Below are 26,121 nucleotides of genomic sequence, written 5' to 3' on the forward strand. Positions count from 1 at the left end.
AGGTGTGTACCCAAACGCAGCTTTTAAAATCATGCCAACTTGTGTTTTGAAGAGAACTCAGAGAATTTGCTGCTTGGAGCTTGAGCTTGTGTTTGAACTGGTCCAGTCTTTAATATTGCCCTGGGAGCAGATTTGCATTCAGTCCCCTGCCATTTTAAATGCAAATTCTCTCTCTGGAAGATAATTCCCCCCTTGCTAATGCATTTCATTCAACATTTGAAGCATCATCTTGGGGAAGCACTTTTTTTTTAGCGCTCCCTTTATCTCTTGCTGGTGTTTTTCTGTCCAAAACATTCACAAAAAAGCTCTTTCCTTTCTTTTTAAAATTTTTCTTCCCTCCCAAAATTCCATCAAAGCACTGTGTTGATGGCTTAACTCCAAGCATTTGATCTTGAATTCATCAGCCTTGTGATTTTTCGAGCCCTGCAATTAACGTGGACGGGCTTGATCTTCGATGTGACCTGATGGTCAAGGGAAACATAGCTGCAGCCAGACTGAGTTAATTCAAATCAGTTGGTAAACCTTGTTTTAATTCTCCCAAAGACATGTAGATCCTTGGCCCTGGAGTGTGTTGGTTGGTGATGGAGTGAGCACAGGTTCAAAGGGATTAAGCAGTGGGGCTGTTGAGGAAGGGAAAGGATGGGGCTGCTTCACTCAGCTCTGTCAGGAGCCCTCAAACCCTCCAGCAGGTGTTTCACTCAGGGCCCAGGAGGTCAGGAAGCTCCCAGAGGAAATCATGTTGCAGGAGGAGTGCTGAATTAAAGCCTTGTGCCCCTGCTGGAGGTTTGATAACGCGTGCGCTGTCACCGGCTGTCCTGGCCCCAGCAGCTCTGCCTTGGCTTTTTGGGAGCTCAGGATTTGTGCTTTGGAGGGAGTCTCTCAGAAGCGTGGTGTACACAAGGCTGTGGTCACAGGAAATGCATCCACACCTGCCCTGGGCAGTCTGGAACTTCCCAGGTGTGTGATGTGCTGTTAGATAGGGATGAACTGTGGGGATGTGATGATGCAACCCCAAGCTGCTTCCCAAACAAACAAACAAACAAACAAACAAACCTCCTCCTCCCTGGCCGTGGCTTTCCTTGGCCACACTCTCATGCCCTTTCCCTTGAGTTGACACTGGCTCCAGCTGACACAAGGAGCCAGCAGGGAGACAATCACCTGATTTGCTTGTGCTTGTGGGGGTTGATTTTGGTGTTTTCTTTTCCCATGCCCTGGCATCCCGTCCCTCCCTCAGGGGTCGGATGACTCGAGGGTGTGGAGCTGCCTCTTCCAGCAGCACATCAGAGATTACCAACAGCAGCATCTCAGCTGGCTCAGCCATTCCTCTGCTGGATCCCATCAGCTGGGTTTGCCACTGGCTTGGGAGCAAGTTGGGCAGAGGTGGGAAACTCTGCACTAATCCTGAGTCTGTGTCTTTGCACAGAGAAGATTTTGCAGGATGATTATTCCATTTTTAATTCAGATGCCTGTCATTGTTGTTGTTGGATTCAGATGTTGCATGGGCTGGTGTGACGGTGGTCACAGGGTTTTTCGAATGAGGGAAGAGATGAGAATGTTGACTCCATGTTTCAGAAGGCTTGATTTATTATTTTATGATAAAATAAAACCATACTAAAAGAATAGAAGAGAAGGTTTCATCTCAGAAGGCCAGCTAAGCTAAGAATAGAATGGAATGAATAACAAAGGTTTGTGCCTGGGACAGAGAGTCTAAGCTAGCTGGGCTGTGATTGGCCATTAATTAGAAACATCCAATATGAGCCAGTCACAGATGCACCTGTTGCATCCCACAGCAGCAGATAACCATTGTTTACATTTTGTTCCTGAGGCCTCACAGCTTCTCAGGAGGAAAAAATCCTAAGAAAAGGATTTTTCATAAAAGATGTCTGCGACAGGCTGGGACCTGTTTGTTACATTAAAAATCTGTGTTAGCAAATGACTTAATTTAATTTAGCTTCCTGCAAATGCTCGACTGCGGCCAACTCGGCTCAACTCAACACAGCTCAGCTCAGCTCAACTTCAGGCTGAGTAAAACACAGCTGGGACGCTCCTAACACTGTTTCCTTTCGTGGGCAGCCTCTGAGCCCAACCTGAAGCTGCGCTCCAGGCTAAAGCAGAAGGTGGCAGAGAGGAGGAGCAGCCCCCTCCTGCGCAGGAAGGACGGGCCCGTGGTGACGGCGCTCAAGAAGCGCCCGCTGGACGTCACAGGTACGGCGGGTAAGTGACAATTCCTCAGTCCTTCACCCCCTTCTCCCTTCCCAAAATGTCTCCTTGGTGTGCTTCAGCAGTGCTGCACCCCACTGAGGGCACTGGAATTGTCCAGCTGAGGTCAGGCCTCATCCCCATCCATAGCTCCCATCTCTGCTCCCTTTGGCACACGTGGAGCTGTGTCAGGATGGAAAATAGGAAAGAGGTTCTTGACCCAGGAGCTTTACACATACAGCTGGATAAAACTTTTTTTTTTTTTTGACCACTCAACTGACAGTTTCTTGTTGAAAAGTCCTGTCCTTCCAGAAAACCAAAGTTTGCAAGTGGGATCAGAGCAAAGAGCATGATGAGATTACCATAAAGTTAATTCTTAGCACCATCTAGGGATGCCTCTGTGTAAGTACCACCCAGTGACAGCTATGCCAGGCTTGTCTGGCTCTGAGGCACACAGTCATCACTCCATCAAACTCAAAGTGAGCTCCCTTTAGACAGGGGAGTGGGTTTGGGACACCCTGGGGTGCCTCAGCACTTCTCTGGGTCAGAGCCTCTCTGTTTGCAGGAGGGAAGGAGGATTTCAAGAGCTAAAAGCTGTGGAATCATAAAATATCCTAAACTGGAAGGCACCCACAAGGATAATCCAGTCCAACCCTAGGCCTGCATAAGACACCCCAAAAATCCCAGCCTGTGCCTGAGAGAGTTTTCCATGAGTTCTGGCAGCCTTTCAGACCTGAAAATCCAATTTCCTTCACTCACACAATGCTGTGTGGCACATGGCTCCTGGGATAAATCAGCCTCTGCTGGCTGACCGTTTTTCCCTGCAGTGACTTCAGAAATGGCAGTGGAAGCTCCCATTTCTCACTGGCATAGACTCAGTTCAAGAAGCCAGCCTGGAGCTTGTTTGAAAAGTAAAAGAGTAAAAAGAGGGGACTTTTAAATGGAAAATAAGTTTTAAAAACAGTTCCACTTTGGGGAATAGAAATTATGTTTAATCCGTGAAGAACACAGGGGGTTCTGGTGGGACACTTTCCACTTGACCAGGTTGCTCCACCCTGATTTTGAGCCCTTCCAGGGATGGGGCAGCCACAGTTTCTCTGGACACCCTGTGCCAGGGCTTTATCACCCTCAGAGAGAAGAATTCCTTCCTACAATTCCCTCTAAGCCCGCCCTGTGGCAGTGGGAAGCCATTCCTCCTGTCCTGCCCCTCCAGGCCCTTGTAAAAATGAGCTTTTGTTCCTCCTGGAGCAATGAGGAGCCTGCTGCAGCCTCAGCCACTGCAGCTGCTGGGAGATTCTCCTGCTGCAAATGGTTGGGGATGAGGAAAGTCCAAAAGAGAAGGTTTGAATGTTATTAGCCTTCCCAAATAAAAGGAGGAGCACTGGCAGCTGTGCCATAGAGCAGGTGAGAAACCTTCTGAGGGAGGTCTGAGGCAAGGAGGTGTCTTTAGGGTTAGAGAGAAAGGGAGTGAGAGAGGCACTTCCAGAAGAATGAAGCAGAACAACTCTGACATCCTCCAGTCTGACCTCTTCAAACCTTCCATGCCTTTTATTATCTTTCAATCATATTTCGAGTTATTAATATACTCTTAAGAGAAATCCCCATAGGGAGAAGACTTAAATATGCTGAGTGGGTACTTGGATAAGCCATTTGAAAGTGTTTGTTGGTATTTTAAGAGCCCTGGGAAGATTTAGGGGGAAGAAGGGGAGGAGGAGGAGGAGGAGGGCTGCTTTCATCCAAAACAAAACTCGAGGGCTTGTTATCTGTGTAAATACCATCACAGAGATGGTTTCTAATGTTAAAAGTTGGGTTTGGGATGTGTTTTTCAGACTCTGCATGCAACAGCGCTCCTGGATCCGGTCCCAGCTCTCCGAACAACAGCTCCAACAACATCAGCACTGAGAATGGAATTGCAGGATCAGTCACCAGTATCCAGGCAGAGGTACAGAGCCCCCCTTCCCTCTGCTTTGGGACACCCCTCAGCTCTGGGAGAGTTTGGGAACTAAACCACACAAAAGGAAAAGCCCGACTTGTGACTCGGAGCAGACTTTGGGAATTACCTCTCAGCCTGCAGGATGCCTTATCTGTTTATTAAATCTGGTTTGGACCAGCTCACAGGCAGCTTGTGGTAGCTTGCAGTGGTTTTGTAGTGAGGAGAAAGTAAAAATAAAGGGATTCAGCAAGGTCAAATGCAAGTAGTTTAGTGTTTGGGGCTTTATTCCTGTATATAGGGTGGATTTATTGTGTGCAGTAGGCTGGTCTAAATATGCCCAAACCATAATTGGATTAAAGGGGATGGATTTAAACTTTTCCTCCACAACTGGGGATCTGAAAGCTTGGTGCCTTGTGCTGGTTTATAATCCCATAAAGTTTCACCATCACTTGAGGCATTGCTGGATGCCCAGCGCAGGGTGAGGTGGGGTTGGATTGAGCACAGCAGCTCCTGTGTTCAGGAATGTGGGAGCCAAGCTTTTCCAAGGGGTCTGGGCCATGTGAGCTGGCTCCCACTACAAACTGTGCCTCTAGAAAACCAGTGTGGTTGTCTGATGTTACTGGTGCATTTCTTTTCATCCAGTTTCCCATTAGCTGTTCTCCCCATGAATAGAGTCTGTCTTAACACCAGGACTCCAAAAACAGGCTGGGGCTTGTTCTCCACAAATATTCCTTTAGAATTGAAAAGGCCTTCTGATGGTGGAAATGTCAGTCCTTATTGCTTTCTAGTTTTGTACAGATTTGCACTTTATTTTTATTTCTAATGTAGTGTAACAGTATTTAATATGGGGAACATGCCTCCTTCTCCACCCTCTGCCCTGCCAAATGATGCAGCACGCGCTCCAGCCACTCTAATCTATAGCAAACCATACAGATTTAGGTAATTAGTGTGAAAATTAAGATGGTGGGAGGTGGGGGCTTCACTTGCCCCAGGAGGATGAGCAGTGAGTTTTGCTTTTGCTGATCAGTCTTGTCTGTCCTTAGCAAACTGCAAATTCCCAGTTGCTGCTGATGGAAAAGCCAGCAGGTTTGACAATTGTTTTTGTGACATAAACAGAGCAGGCAGCTTCCCAAAAGTCCCTGCAGGGGGTTGGAATCAGGTGGTCTTTAAGGTCCCAAACCATTCCCTGAGGTCAGAGTGAGCTCCTGCAGGGAAATGTGAAGCTGGAGCATCCTCCTCATCCATTTGATTTTTCAGCTTAATAATTAGAGCTGATCATCTGGGCCTAGACCACCAACACTTAATCAAATGGACACTGACCACAGGAAAAAGTCTTTTCCATCAACTGCGTGTAGTGCAGCTGATTTTGTGACTTAGGCTGAGGCACAAGCAATAAAAATTATTTGGGAAAAAAACCCTGTCCTGCCCAAGCCTTTCCCCTTCCCAAAGAAAAATAACTCTGCATTTTATTTCAGCATTCATGTGTGATCCCAGCTGATCCATTGGCCTGTATTTGGGAAAAAAAATAAGTGTTGTTTGGTGCCTTTAAAATCCTCTTCCTCAAGTAGGAGTTGTATGACCTGGGGGCTCAGGTGTTGGAGATTCTTTAATACCAAAATGGACCAGGACTTCCCAAGTTCCCACCATGAAAAGTTTGGAAATATTTGAGTGTTTCTGAAAATATCATGTTGTGTTTTGTTCTTAGCTTCATGTTTCATTTTAAATGAGAAGTGTATCTCACTGCTTCTTAGTTTGCTGCAGCAGCCCTTGAACCAGGTGTGTTGGAAGATGGTGCCCAAGTTCATTGTCTGAGTGCCTTCAGTGGGGAAAGACTGCAGCCCTGCCTCCTTTAAAGCAGACACTTTCTGCTTTGAAATACTGTTTTTAAAGGCACATTGCAGTTGGTACAAGGCTGTAAAAACTGCTGGAGTACAGCTGCAGACTGTGCATTCAGAAATGGCTGTGTGCAATTGAGCCCAGAGATGGGAGCTGTGTGTTTAAAGTGGTGATAATGCTGCCAAATCCCATATGCTCAGAGCATCAAGCTGCTGTGTTCTTCTCTCCTCTGTTTTTCTATAGCAAATCCCCAGGAGAGGCTTTGAGGCACAACTCCAGAGTATTGATTGCTCAAAGGGAAAATGGATGTAGTTTTGTTTCATTTATGATACCAGTAAAATATTTCATTCCTCTGCTGACAATAAGTATCTTATTTTCAATGGCGCACTGACATTATGTAATTTAAATTAAAGCAAAATTGCCAGGAGTGTTCAAAAATCACTTGGAAAGAGAAGTGTGTGGGTACAAATAATCACATGGAGAGTCACTTTAGATAAGAGAGAAAAATGAAGTTTTTTTACAATGAACCTGTTAAAAATAAGGCACAGGCTGCCCAGAGAAGCTGTTGCTGCCTCATCCCTGGAGTTGTCCAGAGTCAGGCTGGATTTTGGGTTTGGAGCACCCTGAGATAGTGGAAGGTGTCACTGCACATTGCAGGGGGTGGAACAGCCTGGCCTTGAACAATTCCAGGGATGGGACAGCCACGACTTAGGTACACATTGCCCCTTAATAGAATATTGAGTTAAACAAACTCCCGTTTTTCACAGCAGCACCTGAGTTTAACAGGCTTCTGCAGAAGTCTTCTCAAAACCTATTTACGTTGGAAAATCACCTGCAGAGACCTCAGGGTGATCAGAGCCCTGGCTTCCTAACAGGAAAATCAGGCACTTTATTGTAATTTTTATAATGGGCTTTCTAGTGCGTATTTCAAATCAGTCTTGTTTAGAAATTAAAGGTATTTTTGCTAAAGTGTTCTTGCTTCAAATGCCTGTAAGATAACCGAGCAAATCTTGCATTTCACCCTGAAAATCAGGAAATAGCTCCATAAATGCAACCTTGAGGCTTTTGGATGGGATTTTGAAGTCTGATTTATGCTAACACACGCTAGTAAATACCATAAATTGTCTGTTATTTGCTAAAGAGAAAAACACCAATTGTAAAGCTTTTTTTTTTTTTTTTTTTTTAAGATAATTGGTTTTACCTTTAAAAATGCTTGGAGAAGGGCAAGTTCCAAGGGAGTAGCTGTTCCAGGGGAGGTTTAGGATGGAGATCAGGAAAGGTTCTTTCCCCAGAGGGTGCTGGGAATGGGCACAGCCCCGAGGCTGCCAGAGCTCCAGGAGTGTTTGGACCCTGCTCCTAGGGATGCACAGGCTGGGATTGATTGTTGGGGTGTCTGTGCCCTTCTGGACACTCTGTGTCCCCTCCTGCTGCCCTGTCCCGGTGAGTGCTGTGCCCTGGGCATGGGGATGGCTCTGGGATGGGCTCTCACCAGGTTTTCTCCCTCCTGTCCAGACCAGCCTGGCTCACAGGCTCGTCAACCGCGAGGGCTCCGTGACGCAGCTCCCGCTCTACACCTCGCCCTCCCTGCCCAACATCACCCTGGGACTGCCTGCCACCGGCCCCTCCAGCGTGAGTGGGGCTGGGACAGGGCTGGGGTGGCAGGGATCAGGGGCTGGAGTGGCTGGGATCAGGGGCTGGGGTGGCTGGGATCAGGGGCTGGGGTGGCTGGGATCAGGGGCTGGGGGTGACAGGGATCAGGGGCTGGGGGTGACAGGGATCAGGGGCTGGGGTGGCAGGGATCAGGGGCTGGGGGTGGCTGGGATCAGCCTCTGGGATGGCAGGGATCAGGGGCTGGAGTGGCAGCAGGGCTGAGATCAGGGGCTGGGATGGCAGGGATCAGCCTCTTGGGTGGTAGGGATCAGCCTCTGAGATGTCAGTGGAGCTGGGATCAGCCTCTGGGATGGCAGTGGAGCTGGGATCAGCCTCTGGGATATCACTGGGTTGGGATCAGCCTCTGGGATGGCAGTGGAGCTGGGATCAGCCTCTGGGATGGCAGTGGAGCTGGGATCAGCCTCTGGGATATCACTAGGGTTGGGATCAGCCTCTGGGATGGCAGTGGAGCTGGGATCAGCCTCTGGGATATCACTAGGGTTGGGATCAGCCTCTGGGATATCACTGGGTTGGGATCAGCCTCTGGGATATCACTGGGCTGGGATCAGCCTCTGGGCTGTCAGTGGAGCTGAGATCAGCCTCTGGGATATCACTGGGTTGGGATCAGCCTCTGGGATATCACTGGGCTGAGATCAGCCTCTGGGATATCTCTGGGTTGGGATCAGCCCCTGGGCTGTCTCCCAACCCCTGTGGCTGTGCGTTTGCAGGCGGGCCAAGCGCAGCAGGACGCAGAGAGGCTCGCAATCCCAGCCTTACAGCAGCGGATCTCCTTATTCCCTGGCACTCACCTCACTCCCTACCTGAGCACTACAACGTTGGAGAGGGATGGGGGAACTGCACACAACCCTCTCCTGCAGCACATGGTCCTACTGGAACAGCCAACTGCACAAACGCCCCTGGTCACAGGTGAGCGCTCCGGGGGCAGCACTGGGATATCACCTGGAAAAGAGAGGAAACCAGCAGGGATCTGTTGGGCTGCTGTCAAGGCAGCCTCTAGGTCCTGCACCACCTTGTACACCCTGCAGGTAGAACATAAAACCTTGGTTTATTGACTCATTAATTAGCGATGATTTTTCCAAAATCAGATCTCCCACCACATTTTGGTCAGATGAAAATAAATGCTGTTATTCCATCAGGACAGCAAAGGTTGGTGGGTAAAAGTTGAGAATTCTGTTTTGTTTAGGTTTCTGACCAGTTCAGATCAAAGTGAGGGCAAAACATCTTAACAACTGTTTTCCATGGATGGTTTCTATTCCATGAAAATACGAAAGGTTAAAATCACAGGTTAAAAACACTTAGAATTCCTTAGAAAATTAAAAATTTCCTTAGAAAATCACAGGTTAAAACACTTCCTCAGAAAATTAAAATTTTCCTTAGAAAATCACAGGTTAAAACACTTCCTTTCCATCATTAATATAAACAGCAGAGCCGTGGCACAGGCAGCTGCCTGCCAGCAGATTGCATTTGTTTGTGTGTGCATTCCCTTTGCAGGATGAGTCACTCCCAGTGCTGCATTTTCAGAATAAGCTACCTGTGGGAAGGCCTGTGGCTATAATAAGCTGGATTGAAAGCAATAATTCCCACTGGGATGAGTTCCTGGCTTCCTGTGTGTGGTGCTGGGACAAAGGATGTTTGACGTGTTGGTTTTCCTTCCCTTCCTTCCATTTCTGTTGGAAGTTCTTGGGAGGTGTCAGCCCCTGCGGCACTGCTGGTTGTACATGCAAATCCCAGGAATATCCATGGGGTTGGGATAAGCTTGGGAGCACATAGATATGGGGAGGCTGATGCAGAGAGGTGTGGTGTTTGCTTCTCTCAGTTTCCAGCATGCTGTGTTTGCTTCCAAGCAAATTCCTTCTACTCCACCTGCTCCGTGCAGGGCTTCCTAAAAGAGTACAAGGTGTTACAGCCCAGCACTCAGGAGAAGGAGTCAGCACAGGGAAACAAGGACAAACACACGTTCCAGAGGCAGCAGCTGACAGGCAGCGAGCTCTCACGTGCTCCCCAAAGCCTTGAGTGCACAGCTCATATTTGGAAACTCCTTGGAAATAAAGTGGAGTTTATTAGGATTCTGCTGGAGGGCCTTGAGCTCTGGAGATGGTCCCCTGGCAGCAGCAGAATTAGCTGTGATGGCTCTCTCTGGGCTGGAAGGTAGACATGGACACTTTGGGAAGCTGGACTAGAATTCCTTAGCTGTGCCATTCCTCTTGGGAATGGTTACTCCAGATAGTATCCTCCATGTTGTGGTACATGCCCTGATGTTCCTTATTTCTGATGGAGCATACTCAGGGCTTGGAGCAGCCTGGGATAGTGGAAGGTGTCCCTGCCCATGGGAGGGGTGGAATGACATGAGTTTTAAGGTTCCAGGATTCTGTGAACATGGTGTCTCCTGGAAAGCTGTCCCAGGAGCACCTTGGAGGAGGATAGTCTTCCAGAATATCCTCTGCAAGCTCTGCTGTCTGATTGGAACTTCTGGGAAGAGGAGCTGTGCTCTCAGGGAAGAGGAACACATCTTTCCCAATGTTCTATGTATTCATACACAGACCTGTGTGTGTGCACACCACCACCTGCAGGAGCATGCATTTATAAAATCAAATACCCCTTCACATGATCCCTTTCAGAAAAAGCAGAGAGTGGGAGAAACTCTCTAAGTCTACCGAGAAAAGAGGCTTTCCCATGAGTCAGCTCCTTCCACCAGGGCAGTTCTGTGAATGGGTGGGAAAGGAGGTCACATGCTGGGACACAAATGCCAAGGTGTTCATAATGCTCAGCATCCAGCTGGCTGCAGACTTCTGGGCAGCTTCTCCCTCTGCTAAAGCAAAGCCTGAGGAGAGCAGAGGGCTTCTTGCCCAAAGGGAGGCAGCTGGTTCGTGCAGCTTGAATTGAACCTGGGATCAGTCCCTAAACCAAGGTGAGCTGGGAGGTTTAAACTCCAGACCAATGTGGTCTCCTGTAGCAGCAGAAAGGTCAGTAAGGTGCTGCTGGATGTTTCCAGAGGGTCTCTGAGTCACCAAGCAGATCCAGAACTCAAAGCAAGCAAAGCATTGCTGTGTGCAGTGGTGATTAATTGATCTGCTCTCTCTCAAGGCAGCTCCAGCTGTAGAGGTGGCTGGGTTTGACGTGGTATCACTGTCACCGTCAGCGTTACTCAACAGCCGTTTTCTCCCTTCCTTCCTTTCTTCCTTCCTTCCTTCCTTCCTTTCTTCTTCCTTTCGTTTCTCCTCTGCTGTTTTTTCCTCCATATTATCTTCAGACTGGTATCTTTCAGGACTGCCCCTGCACGCACAGCCCCTGGTGGGTGGAGACAGGGTCTCCCCTTCGATCCACAAGCTGCGGCAGCACCGCCCGCTGGGGCGCACCCAGTCTGCTCCCCTGCCCCAGAACGCCCAGGCCCTCCAGCAGCTGGTCATCCAGCAGCAGCACCAGCAGTTCCTGGAGAAACACAAACAGCAGTTCCAGCAGCAGCAGCTGCACATCAGCAAGGTGGGCACGGAGCTTTCAATGCCTTTTGTTTCCTCCACAGCAGCCTCAAGCGTGCGATTTCGGGGTGTCTGGGGCAGGTGTGTTTGTGGGCTCTACCTCCCAACGTCCCTGGGATTCTCATCCTTGGACCTCTCTCAGGCATGACAACACTAGGATGTATTTGTGAGGGAGGTTACTCAGATACACTGAAACATTTGCTGAAAAGCTGAGAGACCTAGGAGCGTTCACCTGCAGAAGAGAAGGCTCCAGAGAGCTCAGAGCCCTTCCAGGGCCTAAAGGGGCTCCAGGAGAGCTGGAGAGGGACTGGGGACAAGGGATGGAGGGACAGGACATAGGGAATGGCTTTCCAGTACCAGAGGGCAGGGATAGATGGGATATTGGGAAGGAATTGTTCCCTGGCAGTGTCCGAGGCCAGGTTGGATGGGGCTTGGAGCACCCTGGGACAGTGGCAGATGTCCCTGCCCATGGCAGGGGGTAGAACTGCATCATCTCTAAGATCCCATCCAAACTATTCTGGGATTTGTTCTGGTTTGAGGCTTTCTAAACACTCCTCCCAAGGAGTTCCAGTGGAGGCTCTCCTTAGGACAGCAGCAACTCCAGCAGCAGCTCTGTGGCTCAGGACAAGCCCGTGGCAGGCGGCCGTTCAGATCGCTGCTGTTCCATTTACAGCAGAGGTTCCTCCAAATATTTCCACCGTTCCAGTCCTGTGAGAAAACACAACTGCCAAGGGCTGGATCAAAGAGTGGGAGAAGCCACAACCCCCCCCACACACACACACCACCCCCAAACCCTTGTTTGTGGGCCAGGCTGAGGCAGGATGGTTACACAAGTCACTGACGTCAATGCTGTCCTCCTGGAGCGCTGCCACCGCGGGTGCCAGCCCTGGCCCCGCACACAGGGCTCTGGGGAGCTGCTGCTCCACAGGGATCCCATTTCCTCCCCCTCCAAACACTCCCTGGCACCAGGGCCATGGGGTGTGGGCAGGGAGTTGGGGCTCTTTGTTCAGGGAAGTTGTCAGCTGGAGGGATTTTTGGCGTGAAGGGTTTTAAAGCTTTTCCAAAGCCTTGGATGTGACGTATCCACTGAGCTCATTCAGACTTTCTCCTGGACCTCCCAGGAGCTGGAGAGCCACTGGAGCACTCTGACTTCCAGCCTTGTCCATTGCTCTCCACAGCAAAATCAGGCAGAGAGGGTTTAATTAAACTGATTTCCCTGTGTTTGATTTATAGGAGTCATGAGTTAAAATCACTTCAGTGCTAGTGCTGCGTGCGTGTGGCAGATTTATCCCATGGGATAGCATCCAAGTGCTGACATGGGAAAAGACTTTTCCCAGATTGGGGATATTTTAGGACCTTCGTGTGTGTAGGAGAGTTAAGGGCAGGACTAAAAATAAAATAAAAGATTATTTCATTCTTAACCATGACCGCTAGCACTGCCTGTTAATTTTTTTTTATTTGTGGATTTCTCGTAAATGATACTCCTGAAGTATTTTATATATTTATATACTCATAAATCAGGCTTTTCTTAATTCCATGTGATTTTCCAAATGTTGAGATTTTGGCCCTAAACCTTCCCTGTTAGGTGTCTGCAGCAGATGAAATTTTTGAGGGGACTGCAGCCAAAACAAGTCTTGCTGTTTCCAAGAAGGCAACTAAGGAAAAACATTTTGTTTTACATGAAAATATTAAGAATAATCATCCAAGTAGCTGTGGCTGCCCCTGGATCCCTGGAAGTGTCCCAGGCCAGGCTGGATGGGGTTGGAGCAACCTGGGAGAGTGGAAGGTGTCCCTGGAATGGCAGAGGTGGAATGGGATGAACTTTAAGATCCCTTCTAACCCAGACCATTCTGTGATTCTCGTTGAGCTGATATTCCACCATCAGCCTGTGCTTGTTTCCCACCTTTTTTGCATGCTGAGTGTTCGGCAGGGAAGTGCCAGGGGAGGTTTAGGTTGGAAAAGATCAGAAAACCTTTCTGCATTGAAGGGGTGCTCAGGCAGTGGCACAGTCACCATCCCTGGAAGTGTTGGGACAGCCTGTGGATGTGGCACTTGGGGACAGGGTTTGGGCTGGGTTTGGCAGTGCTGGGAGAGCAGCTGGACTCGATCGTGTGAGAGGGCTTTTCGAACCTTAAGGATTCTGTGATTTGTACTATCAGAAGAACTTTGCCTCCAAGCCCCATCCAGCCTTGCAGGTGGGTTGTTCCCTCTCCTCCAAGCACAAAAGCTCCACAGTCTCCTGGTCCTTCCAGCTGTAGGACTGAGCCTGCCTCAGACAGTTGTTTTTCCCCTGCTGTCACATCACTGCAGGGGGAAAAAAAACAAATCAAGAGATTTCTGTAGGCTTTGGCTGCTGCAGAAGGCTCTGCCAGGTACTCTGGTGCCCAAGTCAGCCTCTCCCCATCATCCCTTATCATCTCTTGTTTCTCCTTAGTTCATAAAAATTAAAAATCAGAACCCAAAGGGAACATGGGAAGAGCCGTGTCGAGTCGAACAAGTTCAGCCTTTTTCCTGTGTTTTACTCATCTTCATCAAAGCTGTGTTCTCTTTCTTCCTTGAGTTCATCCTTCACCTCCAGAGGGAGGAAAGGGAGGGTTCTGCTGGCTTCTGCACATCCTGGCATGGTCAGGGCTGAGCTGACATCCTCCTTTGCTTCCTGGCTCTTCTCTTCCTCTGGTTTTCTGACCCTTGGTGCCACCCCATTGATGGGAATCGGGGTCCCATCCAGCCCAAACCATTCTGGGGTTCCATGGTTTTTCTGCTGGGAACTCCTCATTGATCTCTGGTCTGTAAATAGATGTCTCTAACCTGTTGGTAGGACTTTCAAGGTGTTCGGTGTCCCAGGAATTTGTCACTGTGGAGAAAGGTGTCCTGGAGAGGATGGTATGGAGTGATGGGCATGGCGATGATCAGAGGTTGGATTTGATGGGCTTGGAGGTCTTCTCCATCCTGAATGATTCTGTGGTTCTATTTATCACATCTACTGGACAAATCCAATGCTAGCTGAAGTGTCACCAGTGAAAAATGCAGCTTTTTTCTCCCCTCATGAAATGTTCCACAGAAAAATTATGAACTCCTTGGTTTCCCCTGTATTTATGACCTGACTTTGCTCTCTGTTTTTTTTTTTTTTTTTCTTGCTATGGTGTTTTTTTGGTTCTTTTTTTTGGATTTTTTTCCTGGGTTTTGGGGTTTATTTTTTGTTTCTTGGGAATTTTTTTGGGGTTTTGTTGTTGTGTTTTGTTGGGGTTTTTTTTTGTTTGTTTGGTTTTTGTTTGGTTTGTTTTTTTTTTTTTTTTTTTGTTTAATTTCTGTTCTTTGTATTTCAAAGCTGTGGAGGAGAAATCTTGCCAGCTGCATGGAGCCTTTTAAAAATGCTTGTGACTAGAGAGCTGTAATTTATTCTGGAGTGAAGTCGTCGTCTGCCCGGGGCTGGAGAGGCAGTGCCTTTACCAGAGGTTTATGGTGGCAGCTCGTGACAGCCAGAGGCCACTGGGTATGAAAACAGAGGAGTAACCTCGTGGCAGAGGAAGCCAGACAGCTAATTAAGGGATGGAGAGGTTATTTATGGTGCTTTGTGCTTACTATTTCAGATATATTTACAAGCATTCTCAGTGCTGCCATTCCAGCCAGCCCCTCGCACTTTTATTCCCTCGGATTTTAAATGGCACGAGCACGTGCTCGTAAAACTGCACAAATGGAAGATTTTCAGGGAGTTTGGATGGGCCTGGCATGCAGGTACTGAGTGTTTTATGTGGAATTTGTTGGTAAGAAAGTGTCTTCTCTGCAAAATCTTCCTTTGAGGGTGGCGTTGCAGCAACTGGAACTAGAATGTCTGAAATGTCCTTGCCATCGACTTCTTGGTCTTCTCAGCCTTCACCATGGCTGTCATTTAATTCTTATATTTTTAAGGAGTAGGAATAATTTAAAACTTCCAGAGAGCTACACTGCCTCTCATTCCCATTAGGTATGACAGTGGCACTCTAAGTTATTTTTCCCAGCAATTACCTCTTGCAGTTCAGAAGTTCAAAAGGCATTAAGTTCAAAAGCTTGAGACCTTCGATCCAAGCAGGAAAAAAAAATCAAAACAAGCAGCAGATGGTTATTGATAATTTAATTATCTTTAAAACAGATAATATTTATCAAGCCTAAGAGGGCTTAAAGAAAATTGGTAGAAGAACTTTTAGCTTAATGTGGTTTGGTTATTCAGTGTGTGTTATAAGGAATTAAACTGTGGGGGGCAGGGGAACCTCACACAAATCCTTGAGGGGTTTTGATCCCTGAATCTTTGCAGGGACCTCCTGAGGTCACTGAGGGCAATGTCCTCCCTCTAACAGGTTGCCCAAGGATCTCCAAGGATGGGGATTCCAAAACTTCTATGAAGAACTTGTTCAAGTGTTTGACCAACCTCACAGGAAAAAAAAAAAAAGTTTTATTGTGTTCAGAAAGAATTTTATGAGTTTTAATATGTGCCCATGGCCTTCTGTCCCATCACCTGTGAGTGCAACCTGTGAGAGTCCCATGGACTTAAGGATGTCCAGGTCTTTTAAGTGGTAATTCCTTCACCAAGGGAAGTTTTCCTTGTTAAAGACTTTTCCTCTGGTGTCAGAGTTCCAGGGATTCCTGAAGGATTGTCTTAAATAAGGCATTAATTCTATCTCATGTGCCTTCCCTCATTCTGCAGTGGCACCAGGGTCTCCTTAGCCTTCCTCTTTTCTTGCTTCATGTCCCTTGCCAGATTCACTCCGTTCCTGCCCCTCTGCCTTGCTTAGGTAATATGGCAGAACCTTCTTTCCTGCTTTTGGGGGAGAAAAAGGCTCAGTTCCAGATTGGAGCCACTGTTCTTCAAAGAGCAAGTTACTGACAAATAGTCCTTCCTCCTGCATGTGTTCAATAACCATGTTTTGATTTAGCTTTATTAGATTTAAAATCAATATTGCTTACCATACCGATGACCTAATCCTCATTAAACCTTGCCCCGACAACTTTCAAAGTGCAGCAGTTTCTTTATAAGCCTGTTTGAAACAGGGGCAGCCTGAGCTCTTTGAAAGGGAGGAAATGGATTGGTTTTCCTACTCTGGAGTTGAAAACAGGTCACATTTGGTTTGTTTTTTTTTTTTATATTCCAAATAAAAATCATAAGCAGTCTGAGACAGAGAACTGTGAATTTTATCTTGCCAAGGAACTTACAAAAAGCCTGAGTGAATTACAGTGAGAATTAAATTGTTCCTTTAGGTTTAGGAGCTCCTCTCCGAGACGTTTACTGTGTCTGGTTAGGAAGGTCAGGTTAGAACAACGCTGCTCTTGAGGTTTGCTCTCAGCTGCATGTCCTGAGTTCCCTCTTAACCAGCTCCATAAGAGTACAGATCTTCAAGTAATCATTATTTCAGCCTCACAGAAAAAATTCAGGGAGTGATCCGAGGTGATGTTGAGCAAACAGGCAGCAGAAGCCCTGCTGGAGGGTTTGTGTCCCCGGTATTCTTTCAGAATTTAATTGCCAAACATCTCGATGGGTTTGTGAATGGAGTAGCATCTGGAGGTGTGCAGGAACAAGAGGCTCTTATTCCTTCAGAGAGAGGATGAAGTGGAAAATAAGGAGGTGTCATCACTCGGGACAAGGGATTTCGGAGCCCTCGATGCCAGGGTTACCCTGACCTTAATACACAATAACTCAGAGCTGCTCCTTCCCTTCAGCCTGGAGAGCCAGAGCGAGCATTCCCCCGGGTGAGAGGCAGCTCTGATGAGTTTGTGCTTCTTTCAGATCATCTCCAAGCCCGCCGAGCCGGCGCGGCAGCACGAGAGCCACCCCGAGGAGACGGAGGAGGAGCTGCGCGAGCACCAGGCGCTGCTGGAGGAGCCCTACGGCGAGCGGGCCGCGGGCCACAAGGAGCCCCCAGCGCTGGCCAGCCTGGTGCAGGTCAAACAGGAGCCCATCGAGAGCGACGAGGAGGAGGCAGAGCCCCAGCAGGAGCTGGAGGCCGGCCAGAGGCAGGCGGAGCAGGAGCTGCTCTTCCGCCAGGTCTGGCGCTCGCGCGGTCGGGAGACGCGGGTTTGGGGTTTGGGCTTGGGGAGTCACCTCGTGCTGCTCTGAGGGGAAACAGCTCCTGAGGGGTGGCTGGGTACAGGAACCCAACATAAATTCAAGTGATTCCTTCCATGGAGTCACCTACCAGGAGGGTAGGCTGGTTACAGGAACCCCATATAAATTCAAGTGATTCCTTCCCTGGAGTCACCTACCAGAAGGGTAGGCTGGTTACAGGAACCCCGTGTAAATTCAGGTGATTCCTTCCATGGAGTGACCTACCAGGAACCCCATGTAAAATCAGCTGATTCCTTCCCTGAAGTCACTTACCAGGAGGGTTGGCTGGTTACAGGAACCCCGTGTAAATTCAGGTGATTCCTTCCCTGGAATTACCTACCAGGAACCCCATGTAAAATCAGCTGATTCCTTCCTTGGAGTCACCTACCAGGAGGATTGGCTGGTTACAGGAACTCCATGTAAAATTACAGGTGGTTCTTTCCCTGGAGTCACCTACCAGGAGGGTTGGCTGGTTGTAGGAACCCCACATAAATGCAAATGATACCTTCCCTGGAGTTACCTACCAGGAACCCCATGTAAAATCAGCTGATTCCTTCCCTGGAGTCACCTACCAGGAAGGTTGGCTGGTTACAGGAACCCCGTGTAAAATCAAGTGATTCCTTCCCTAGAGTCACTTACCAGGAGGGTTGGCTGGTTACATACAGGAACCCCATATAAATTCAAGTGATTCCTTCCCTGGAGTTACCTACAAGAAGGATTGGCTGGTTACAGGAGCCTGATGTAAATCCAAGTGATTTCTTCCCTAGAGTCACCTACCAGAAGGGTTGGCTGGTTACAGGAGCCCCATGTAAAATCACAGGGGACTGTATTTTGGTTTAATGATTTAAAACTAATTTCTCCAGAGAAAGACTGTGACGGTGTTCCGCTGGGGTCCCAGGATGAGGGAAGAGAAGAGAATGTTGACTCAATATTTCAGAAGGCTTGATTTATTATTTTATAATATATATTATATTAAAACTATAGTAAAAGAATAGAAGAAAGGATTTCATCAGAAGGCTAGCAAGAAATAGAAAAAGAAGGAATGATAACAAAGGCTTGTGACTGACTGAGACAGTCTGGACAGCTGGGCTGTGATTGGCCATTAATTACAAGCAACCACATGAGACCAATCACAGATGCACCTGTTGCATTCCACAGCAGCAGAGAATCATTGCTTACATTTTGTTCCTGAGGCCTCTCAGCTTCTCAGGAAAAAAAATCCTAAGGAAAGAATTTTTCATAAAACATGAGACTGCACATAAGAGAACAGGGCACAAGTGGAGAGTGTTCCTGCTTCAGAATTAGAGAAGCTGGAGCCTCCAACCAGGCTCACTTTTGAGGGAAAACACCCGAGGCTTGTGGATTGCAGGTGATAAATCCAATAACAAGGGAGCACAGTGTAATGGTGCTGGTCCATTTCCTCCAGGAATGTCATTGGGATGTTGCTGAGGAAAGCTGTGGCCATCTCATCCCTGGAAGTGTCCAAGGCCATGTTGGATGGGGCTTGGAGCAACCTGGGACAGTGGGAGGTGTCCCTGCCCATGGCAGAGATGAGCTTTAAGGCCCAAACCACCCTGGGATTTTCTAATTCTGAGTTAGTGATGATGGACTATTACCAGTGATACCATTCCTCTGAAGCTGGAGCCTCTCCACCTTAATCCCGAATCCATGGGCACACCTCAGAAGTCTTTAAAATAGTATCTCCTTTGCAACTGTTTGGCCTCAGAGCAGGAGGGAATGGGATGGAGAAGCCATCCCTTCTGCCCAGGAGCCTGTCCAGCTGATGGTGTGGCTGCAGAGAGAAAAGCAGCTCAATTCAGAGCTCCCTGTCCAGCCCGGGATCCAGCTGAGTCGGACCAGTTCCATGGCCTGGACTGTTTCACTGTTAAATGTCCCAGAGCAGTGGGTGGAAGGAAGAGGAGGGAGCTGTGGGGGAGATGGAGCTGCCCCTGGCAGTGACCCTGTCATTGTGGGGCTCCATGTGTTGTGCCTGTCTGACTCGGCCCTAGAAATGTCACATCTTCCTTTGCTGCACGTGAGGGAAAAGAGTCCAAGCCTGGACTGGGATCCTTCACAAACCCTTTTGGGAAGGTCCTTTCAGCAACTGCCTGCTTCTGTTGCCCACAGCAAGCCCTGCTCCTGGAGCAGCAGAGGATCCACCAGCTGAGGAACTACCAGGCGTCGCTGGAGGCGGCCGGCATGCCCGTGTCCTTCGGGGGACACCGGCCCCTGTCGCGGGCACAGTCCTCCCCTGCCTCAGCCACCTTCCCCATGTCCGTGCAGGAGCCTCCCACTAAGCCAAGGTTCACAACAGGTGAGCTTTTTGGGGGGCTCTGGGCTGGGGGGGGGGGGCTCTGCTCACTGGTTTGTTTTACACTGAGCTGTTCTGTGAGGGCACGGAAAAGAGGGAATGGCTTTAGGATGGGAGTTGTGGTAGGTGGGATATTGGAAGGAAATTCTGCCCTGCCAGGTTGCCCAGAGCAGCTGTGGCAGCCTCATCTCTGAAAGTGTCCAAGGCCAGGTTGGACAGGACTTGGAGCCTCCTGGGATAGCAGAAGGTATCCCTGCCCTACCCACAAGGTGAGCTTTAAGGTCTCTTCCAACCCAAACCATTCCAGGGAGATGATTCTATGGTTTTCTTCCCCGTCCCTGCAAATCTGTAAGCATGGGCTCTGTGTCTCATCCCCGTTTGGATACTCCATAACATCCTGCCTTCCTCAAGGAGCACACTGAGTCATCCCTCTTGTCCTGCTTGTCTCTTCCTCTGAGCTAAAATACCCTGCACATACACACAGCACACACCAAAAATACCCTGCACACACACAGAGCACAGCAAAAATACCCTGCACACACACACCAAAAATACCCTGCACACACACAGAGCAGCACAGCAAAAATACCCTACACACACACAGAGCGCAGCAAAAATACCCTGCACACACACACACAGAGCAAAAATACCCTGCACACACACACACAGAGCGCAGCAAAAATACCCTGCACACACACAGAGCAGCAGGACAGCAAAAATACCCTGCACACACACACAGCAGCACAGTAAAAATACCCTGCACACACACACACACACACACAGCAAAAATACCCTGCACACACACACAGCACAGCAAAAATACCCTGCACACACACACAGCAGCACAACAACAATACCCTGCACACACACAGCAGCACAACAACAATACCCTGCACACGCACACAGCACAGCAAAAATACCCTGCACACACACAGAGCACAGCAAAAATACCCTGCACACACACAGAGCACAGCTCTGGAGCTGTGCCTCAGGCACACAGAACGAGTCCCAGGCTGGGACAGAGCTGATTCAGAGGCAAGGCAGAGAGAGCCAGTGCTCCTCAAGGACAGAGTGCCAACGGCAATGCTGCCTCTGTTTCCTCCACCTTCTCCAGTCCCTCCATAATTTCGTGCCGTCAGTGATCTACTCCAGACTCCCTGCCAGCCTCCCCTCCTCCTGTCACACAGGTTGGGAAAACCCAGTGAGCAGGTGATTCCAACTTGTCTTGAGGAGACAGAGAGACCAAAGGGTGTTTGCTTCCATGTGGAGGAAAATGATGAGTGCAATCCTGTGTTTGTCTGGTGGAAAGCACAAGTGCAAAATAGGTGTTGATCCCCATCCCTTGGAAGTGTTCACAGCCAGGATGGAGCAGCCTGGGCTAGTGGAAGTTGTCCCTGCCCACAGCAGGGGAGGAATAAGATGGGCTTTAAGGTCCCTCCCAGCCCAAACCACCCTGAGATTCTGTGATCTCCCCACCAAGATTGAAAGCAAAAAACCTAATTGTTCTTCCTGTATCCTGACAGCCAACTTTTCTACTCCAAAATCCTTTCTGTTTCTTCAATGCCCTCAGCAACAGCTGAAAGTTGATTTTCCCTGCAACTCCTCAAGCCCTGTGCTGGGTGGTGAGGACTGATTTCAAAGTCCGCCTTCTTCCCCAAATGTCAGGCTCTTGCTTTGTGAATGAGCAGTTTGCAATGTGATGTGTTCCCTGGGAAAAGGAAAAGGAAGGGGGGGAAATCCACAACGCCCAAATAAGAGCGACTCATGATGTTATTTCCCTTTCACTTCTGCTTTTATTCCATTTTTAACCTACACTTCTTGCATCACTCGGCTCAGCGCTGTGAATCGGGTTTATTTTCAGGCTCTGGTTGTGTAGTAATAGTGGCATGTTCAGTGTTCCTCAGCTCCTGGCTGCAGGCAGGGTGGGAAGCATGTGCTGGCAGTTCTGGAAAAACCCAGGGAATGGCTCAAGTTTTGCAAATCAGCCCTTTAAAGTCCCAGTTTGCTGTTAATGTTTAACCCAGAATTTCAGCAGAACTGCATTTCAAATGCAGTCGGTTCTGGCCAGATTAAAAGATTTTGGCTTTTGCCAAGGGTGCATGGAAAAGTCCGCTGGCTTTTGAATGAAACTTGAGATTCTAATACACTTAACCCCAAACCTTGGGGCTTTAAAAACAAGGAAGCCTGGCCCTGCTTGAAGGGATTATTCATTCCTTCTCCTTCTTCCCTCCTCCTCTGCCGGTATTGAAGCTGCCCAATCAATCACATGCAAGACTCTGAACATAGAAATAAATAACATATCCTAGCAGAGGATCTGTGTTTGACTCAGATCTGTGCCTCTGAATTTCATTCAAAATTGCAGGCAGCAGTAAGAGTGCAGATTTGAGAGCTGTGCTGCTTGGAAAAGATGCTGTTCCATTATCAGGATTTATTTTCCTCAGAGGCAGGGTTTGAAAAACCTAAAAAGTGGCTTAAAATAAGGAGTGGAATATCACACTGCTTTTATCCAGCACTGCACAGGGTGATGAGGTGCAGAATGCTTCAGGTAATTCACCTGTAAAAATACCATTTTCCCAACATTTATCCTCATTAGGATTCCAAAGACTTGACTTTTCTTTTTCCTTCAATCTCTGCATTTATGCTGGGTGAATGGAGAAGGAAAAACACAATAAAATCAGGCATTCACTGGCACTAATTAAGGTGCAAAGCATACAGGTAAGGCCTCTGTACTAGTCCTAGGTCTGGTTTGATTAACCTGCACTGTCTGCATAGGAGAAGCAGGGAACAAAAGCCCACTGCCATGGGCATGGGAGCAGGAGAAAGGAGAGGAAAGGCATTTCAGCTGCTGAGCATGTGTGAGTGAAATTGCCTCATGTTTTGTTGGAGTTGTCCACGGCTTGTCGGAGATTGTGTTTCTGGAGGTGGATGCTAAAGCTTAATCACCGGGATTGAGCCATTCTGTGCAAGGCAGGAAATTAAAGTCTTGGGTGTTTTTCAAAAGCAAGCAGTGCTGAAGTGCATCAGGCTTCTTTTTTCCTGAGGAAAATCCATCTGGCTGATAAGTGCTTTGGAGACTGATGCTGAGGCAGAGGAATGAGGGTTGGAATTGGTGTGAGGGTTTGGTGAGAGGGCTGCAGGAAGCAAAATTCATTGCATGGCCCTAATTAAGCCAACCGCGATCGCTCTGGATGGGAACGCAGCCATTGTCCAACAGACAAAGGAATTGTTCCTCCTTTTCATGTTTGGTTTGTTATACAGAAATAACACAGAGAGCTGGTGCTCTCCCTGGACTGAGTTAGCTGCAGACAGCTGCAAGTTCTGGGGTTGATGTGTGTTTGATTTTCCCGTCTCTCTCGGTGACCAGCACCTGAGACTTCAAAGGTCTGGGGCAAAGAGCCGCATCCTGCAGCTCTCTAACATGATGTCCATTACTCCACATCAAAGGCAGAGCTGTGCCCTTCCTGGATCCTTGCAGCCATCAGTTTGATGTCCTGAAGCATGACATTTAATTTTCCTTCCTCCCAGAAAGCAGGTCCTTGAACTCGCCCTCCCTAGCTCCAGCAGCCCCCGTGACTTTAATGAACACTCGTGCCTGCCCTGTTCTGTGCACTTGAATAAGGATCCTCAGGTTAGGCCATTAATTTGCATAGCTCCAATTATCCAGTCTCTGATCTCCTGCAAAAATGGGTCCACAAATTATTCTGATGTTCTGCATTAAAGGGTTTTTCCTTTCTGATGAAGGCATTTATTCTCTCCTGTGCGGAGCAATATAATTATCTGAACCTCAGATCATATGTTTGTTCTGCCAAGAAAAGCCAGTTGGTTTTGCTTTAGTGCTGACCTTTAAAAATTATTGTTCTTATGTCTGAAAAGAGTCTTGCTTCCAGCACCACTTCAATTAACTTGTAACAGCCAGTGTAGTTTTGTATTTTGAGCTTAAATTGCCGAGCTTCCCTTTGTGTGAGTGTGTGTGTGTGTGTCTGCAGCTGAGTGTCCCCAGCCACAGGAAGGAACTGGGAACAGCTCCCTTTTCAACTGGGCTGGTTTCTAGGAAAGAGAAATGATGAGTGATTGGTGCTGCTGTTATCAGTGAAGCCCTGGGAAAGGAGGAACCACTGATAAACCAAGGTCTGTGAGCACCACGTTTGGGATGGGATAGATTCCTTGAGCGGTTTGGGTTGGAAGGGACCTTGAAGATGATCCAGTTCCATGGGCAGAGACGCCTCACAGTGTCCCAGGCTTCCCCAAGTGTCCAACCTGACCTTGGACACTTCCAGGGATGGATCAGGCCAGGCCTCACAGGGAAGAATTTCCCCCATGAATCCAGTCTAAATTTCTTTTAGTTTAAGCCCTTGCACTAGCTCAGTTAAACTCAGACTGGGGTGAAAGATTTTCCTGAGGTGAATTCCGAGCTTGCCTTGGCTCAGCAGCTCCTGGTGGTGTTTGATGCTGTAAATCAAACATGAGAGACCTTGAGGGAGCTTTTTGCAGCACAACCTCCTCCAGGTGAACTTGGGCTGACCCGAGGGCAGCCAATTACCAGGGCTCTGTTCTCTGCCTGGAACCCATCCTGGTTTGGCTTTTGGGGGGTGTTTTTTCCCTCTGCACTCACCTACAGCAGAGTGAGGAGCTGCCAGACACCTCCCCTGAGGCTGCAGAGCTGCAGGAGCCAGAGCAGGGAGCCAAGATTCCCGGTGGCACAGCGTGCCCACACCCAGCCAGGAGGTGGGACTGCAGCTGCAGCCAGGCCTGGGAGCTGCAGGAGCACAGCTCCAGCTCCAGCTGCTCTCAGGGTTCCCTGGGAGCTCCCAGGTTGTGCTGTGTGTCCATGCTGGAGCTGGGAGCACGGATCCAGCTGTGGGTGTGCTCACCTGGGATTCACCCAAATGCTCTCAGCTGGGCTGCACATCCTTAGACATCAGGGGCTGGGACTGCCTCCTGCCACTGCTGCCTTCAGAGGCTCTGGGTTCTCAGCTAGACCTTTGCATTCCATAGAAATCATGGAAAAATGGGCTGGAAAGGACCTGAAAGGTTGTCTGGTTTTTAGTCTCTGCCTTGGGCACGGACACCTTTCACCATCCCAGGCTGCTCCAACCTGGCCTTGGGCACTGCCAGGGATCCAGGGGCAGCCACAGCTGCTCTGGGCAGTGCCAGGGCCTGCCCACCCTGCCAGGGAACAATTCCCAATTCCCAATTCCCAATCTCCCATCCATCCCTGCCCTCTGGCAGTGGGAGCCATTCCCTGTGTCCTGTCCCTCCATGCCTTGTCCCCAGTCCCTCTCCAGCTCTCCTGGAGCCCCTTCAGGGACTCTGAGCTCTCCCTGGAGCCTTCTCCTCTCCAGGTGAGCACCCCCAGCTCTCCCAGCAAAGGGGCTCCAGCCCTTGGACCAACTCATAGAGATACTTCCTGCAAGGAACCCTTTTCTTGGGGAAAAAAACCCCAAACCAACCAACTTTTATTCTGTTTTCTGGAGCTTCCACCTGAAGGAAAGATGGATTTCAACATTTGGCTTCACATCTTTTGCTCGAGAGAAATGGTTAAATCTCTTCTGTCACTGGGAGGGACCTGCTGTTGGCTATGGAATCCCAACTTCCCCTCCAGAATGGTAGCCAGGCAACTCTGGGGTGTGAATCAGAGCCTCCTGTGCTGTCATGCTGTGAATCCTTGGGAATGCAGGGGGATTGAGCTCCCCCAGCACCCCCTCATTGGGCTGAACACCTCCCTGCAGTTATACCAGGACAAGACAAGGAATGTTTGTACTGTTCTAAGTGTGCAAATGGGGTGATCCATGCATTTGGGAAATTAGGGGAAGAAAGAGGTTTATTAACCTGCAGGGGGAAGATGTTAGCTCCTGAGAGCTTCATCTCTGGCCTATTGGAAGTGGTGAACTTGTGATGGTGTTCACAGGGGTTCTTGGATGAGGGAAGAGATGAGGATCTGACTCCATGTTTCAGAAGGCTTGATTTATTATTTTATGATATATATTACATTAAAACTGTACTAAAAGAATAGAAGAAATTATTTCATCAGAAGGCCAGCTAAGAATAGAATAGCAAAGAATGATAACAAAGGTTTGTGGCTCAGACTCTCTGTCCAAGCCAGCTGACTGTGATTGGACATTAATTAGAAACAACCAACATGGGCCAATCACAGATGCACCTGTTGCATTCCACAGCAGCAGATAATCATTGTTTACATTTTGTTCCTGAGGCTTTTCAGCTTCTCAGGAGAAAAAATCCTAAAGAAAAGATTTTTCATGAAAAGATGTCTGCGACAGTGAACTTACAAAAAAATTTAGCAACAATACACATCAAGGCAGGGTGAGGGAGGTGATAGGAAACCCACTGGCTGATGAAGAAGCTGAGAAACCTGCATTGTTGCCAAAAATCTCTAAGATGCTCCCTTTGCTCCCAGTAACTGCACCACTGCCAGAGAAAATGTCCTTTCCACCAGAGGAACCTGCCCAGGTGGGCTCTAATGGCTGCAATTAGCAAATGAGGCTCTAATGGCTGCAATTAGCAAAGAGCAGCACGCGGATGCTCGTGAAACGCAGCCAGGAATGGTTTGGTCCTTCTGGGTTTGGTGTTTTGGCAGCCAGGGAAAAAGCCCCAGATCCCA

At 48.6% G+C, this 26,121-nt stretch overlaps 1 protein-coding gene across 10 annotated transcripts in view; it reads left to right on the top strand.

Annotated features, from left to right (window-relative positions):
- HDAC4 (histone deacetylase 4) overlaps positions 1-26,121 on the top strand; it is a 178,880-nt gene that overhangs the window by 124,657 nt on the left and 28,102 nt on the right. For 6 of the 10 annotated variants that reach the window (XM_074548851.1, XM_074548853.1, XM_074548854.1 and 3 more), the window contains 7 exons: positions 2,074-2,214; positions 4,029-4,141; positions 7,481-7,597; positions 8,347-8,545; positions 10,890-11,119; positions 16,874-17,131; positions 19,319-19,505. In XM_074548851.1, the coding sequence (XP_074404952.1) occupies positions 2,074-2,214; positions 4,029-4,141; positions 7,481-7,597; positions 8,347-8,545; positions 10,890-11,119; positions 16,874-17,131; positions 19,319-19,505 (1,245 nt within the window). The remainder of the gene's footprint in view (positions 1-2,073; positions 2,215-4,028; positions 4,142-7,480; positions 7,598-8,346; positions 8,546-10,889; positions 11,120-16,873; positions 17,132-19,318; positions 19,506-26,121) is intronic. The other 4 variants (XM_074548849.1, XM_074548847.1, XM_074548850.1 and 1 more) reach the window with 3 other exon arrangements.

This window comes from Zonotrichia albicollis, chromosome 10, assembly GCF_047830755.1.
Source record: "Zonotrichia albicollis isolate bZonAlb1 chromosome 10, bZonAlb1.hap1, whole genome shotgun sequence".
Lineage (NCBI taxonomy): Eukaryota > Metazoa > Chordata > Aves > Passeriformes > Passerellidae > Zonotrichia > Zonotrichia albicollis.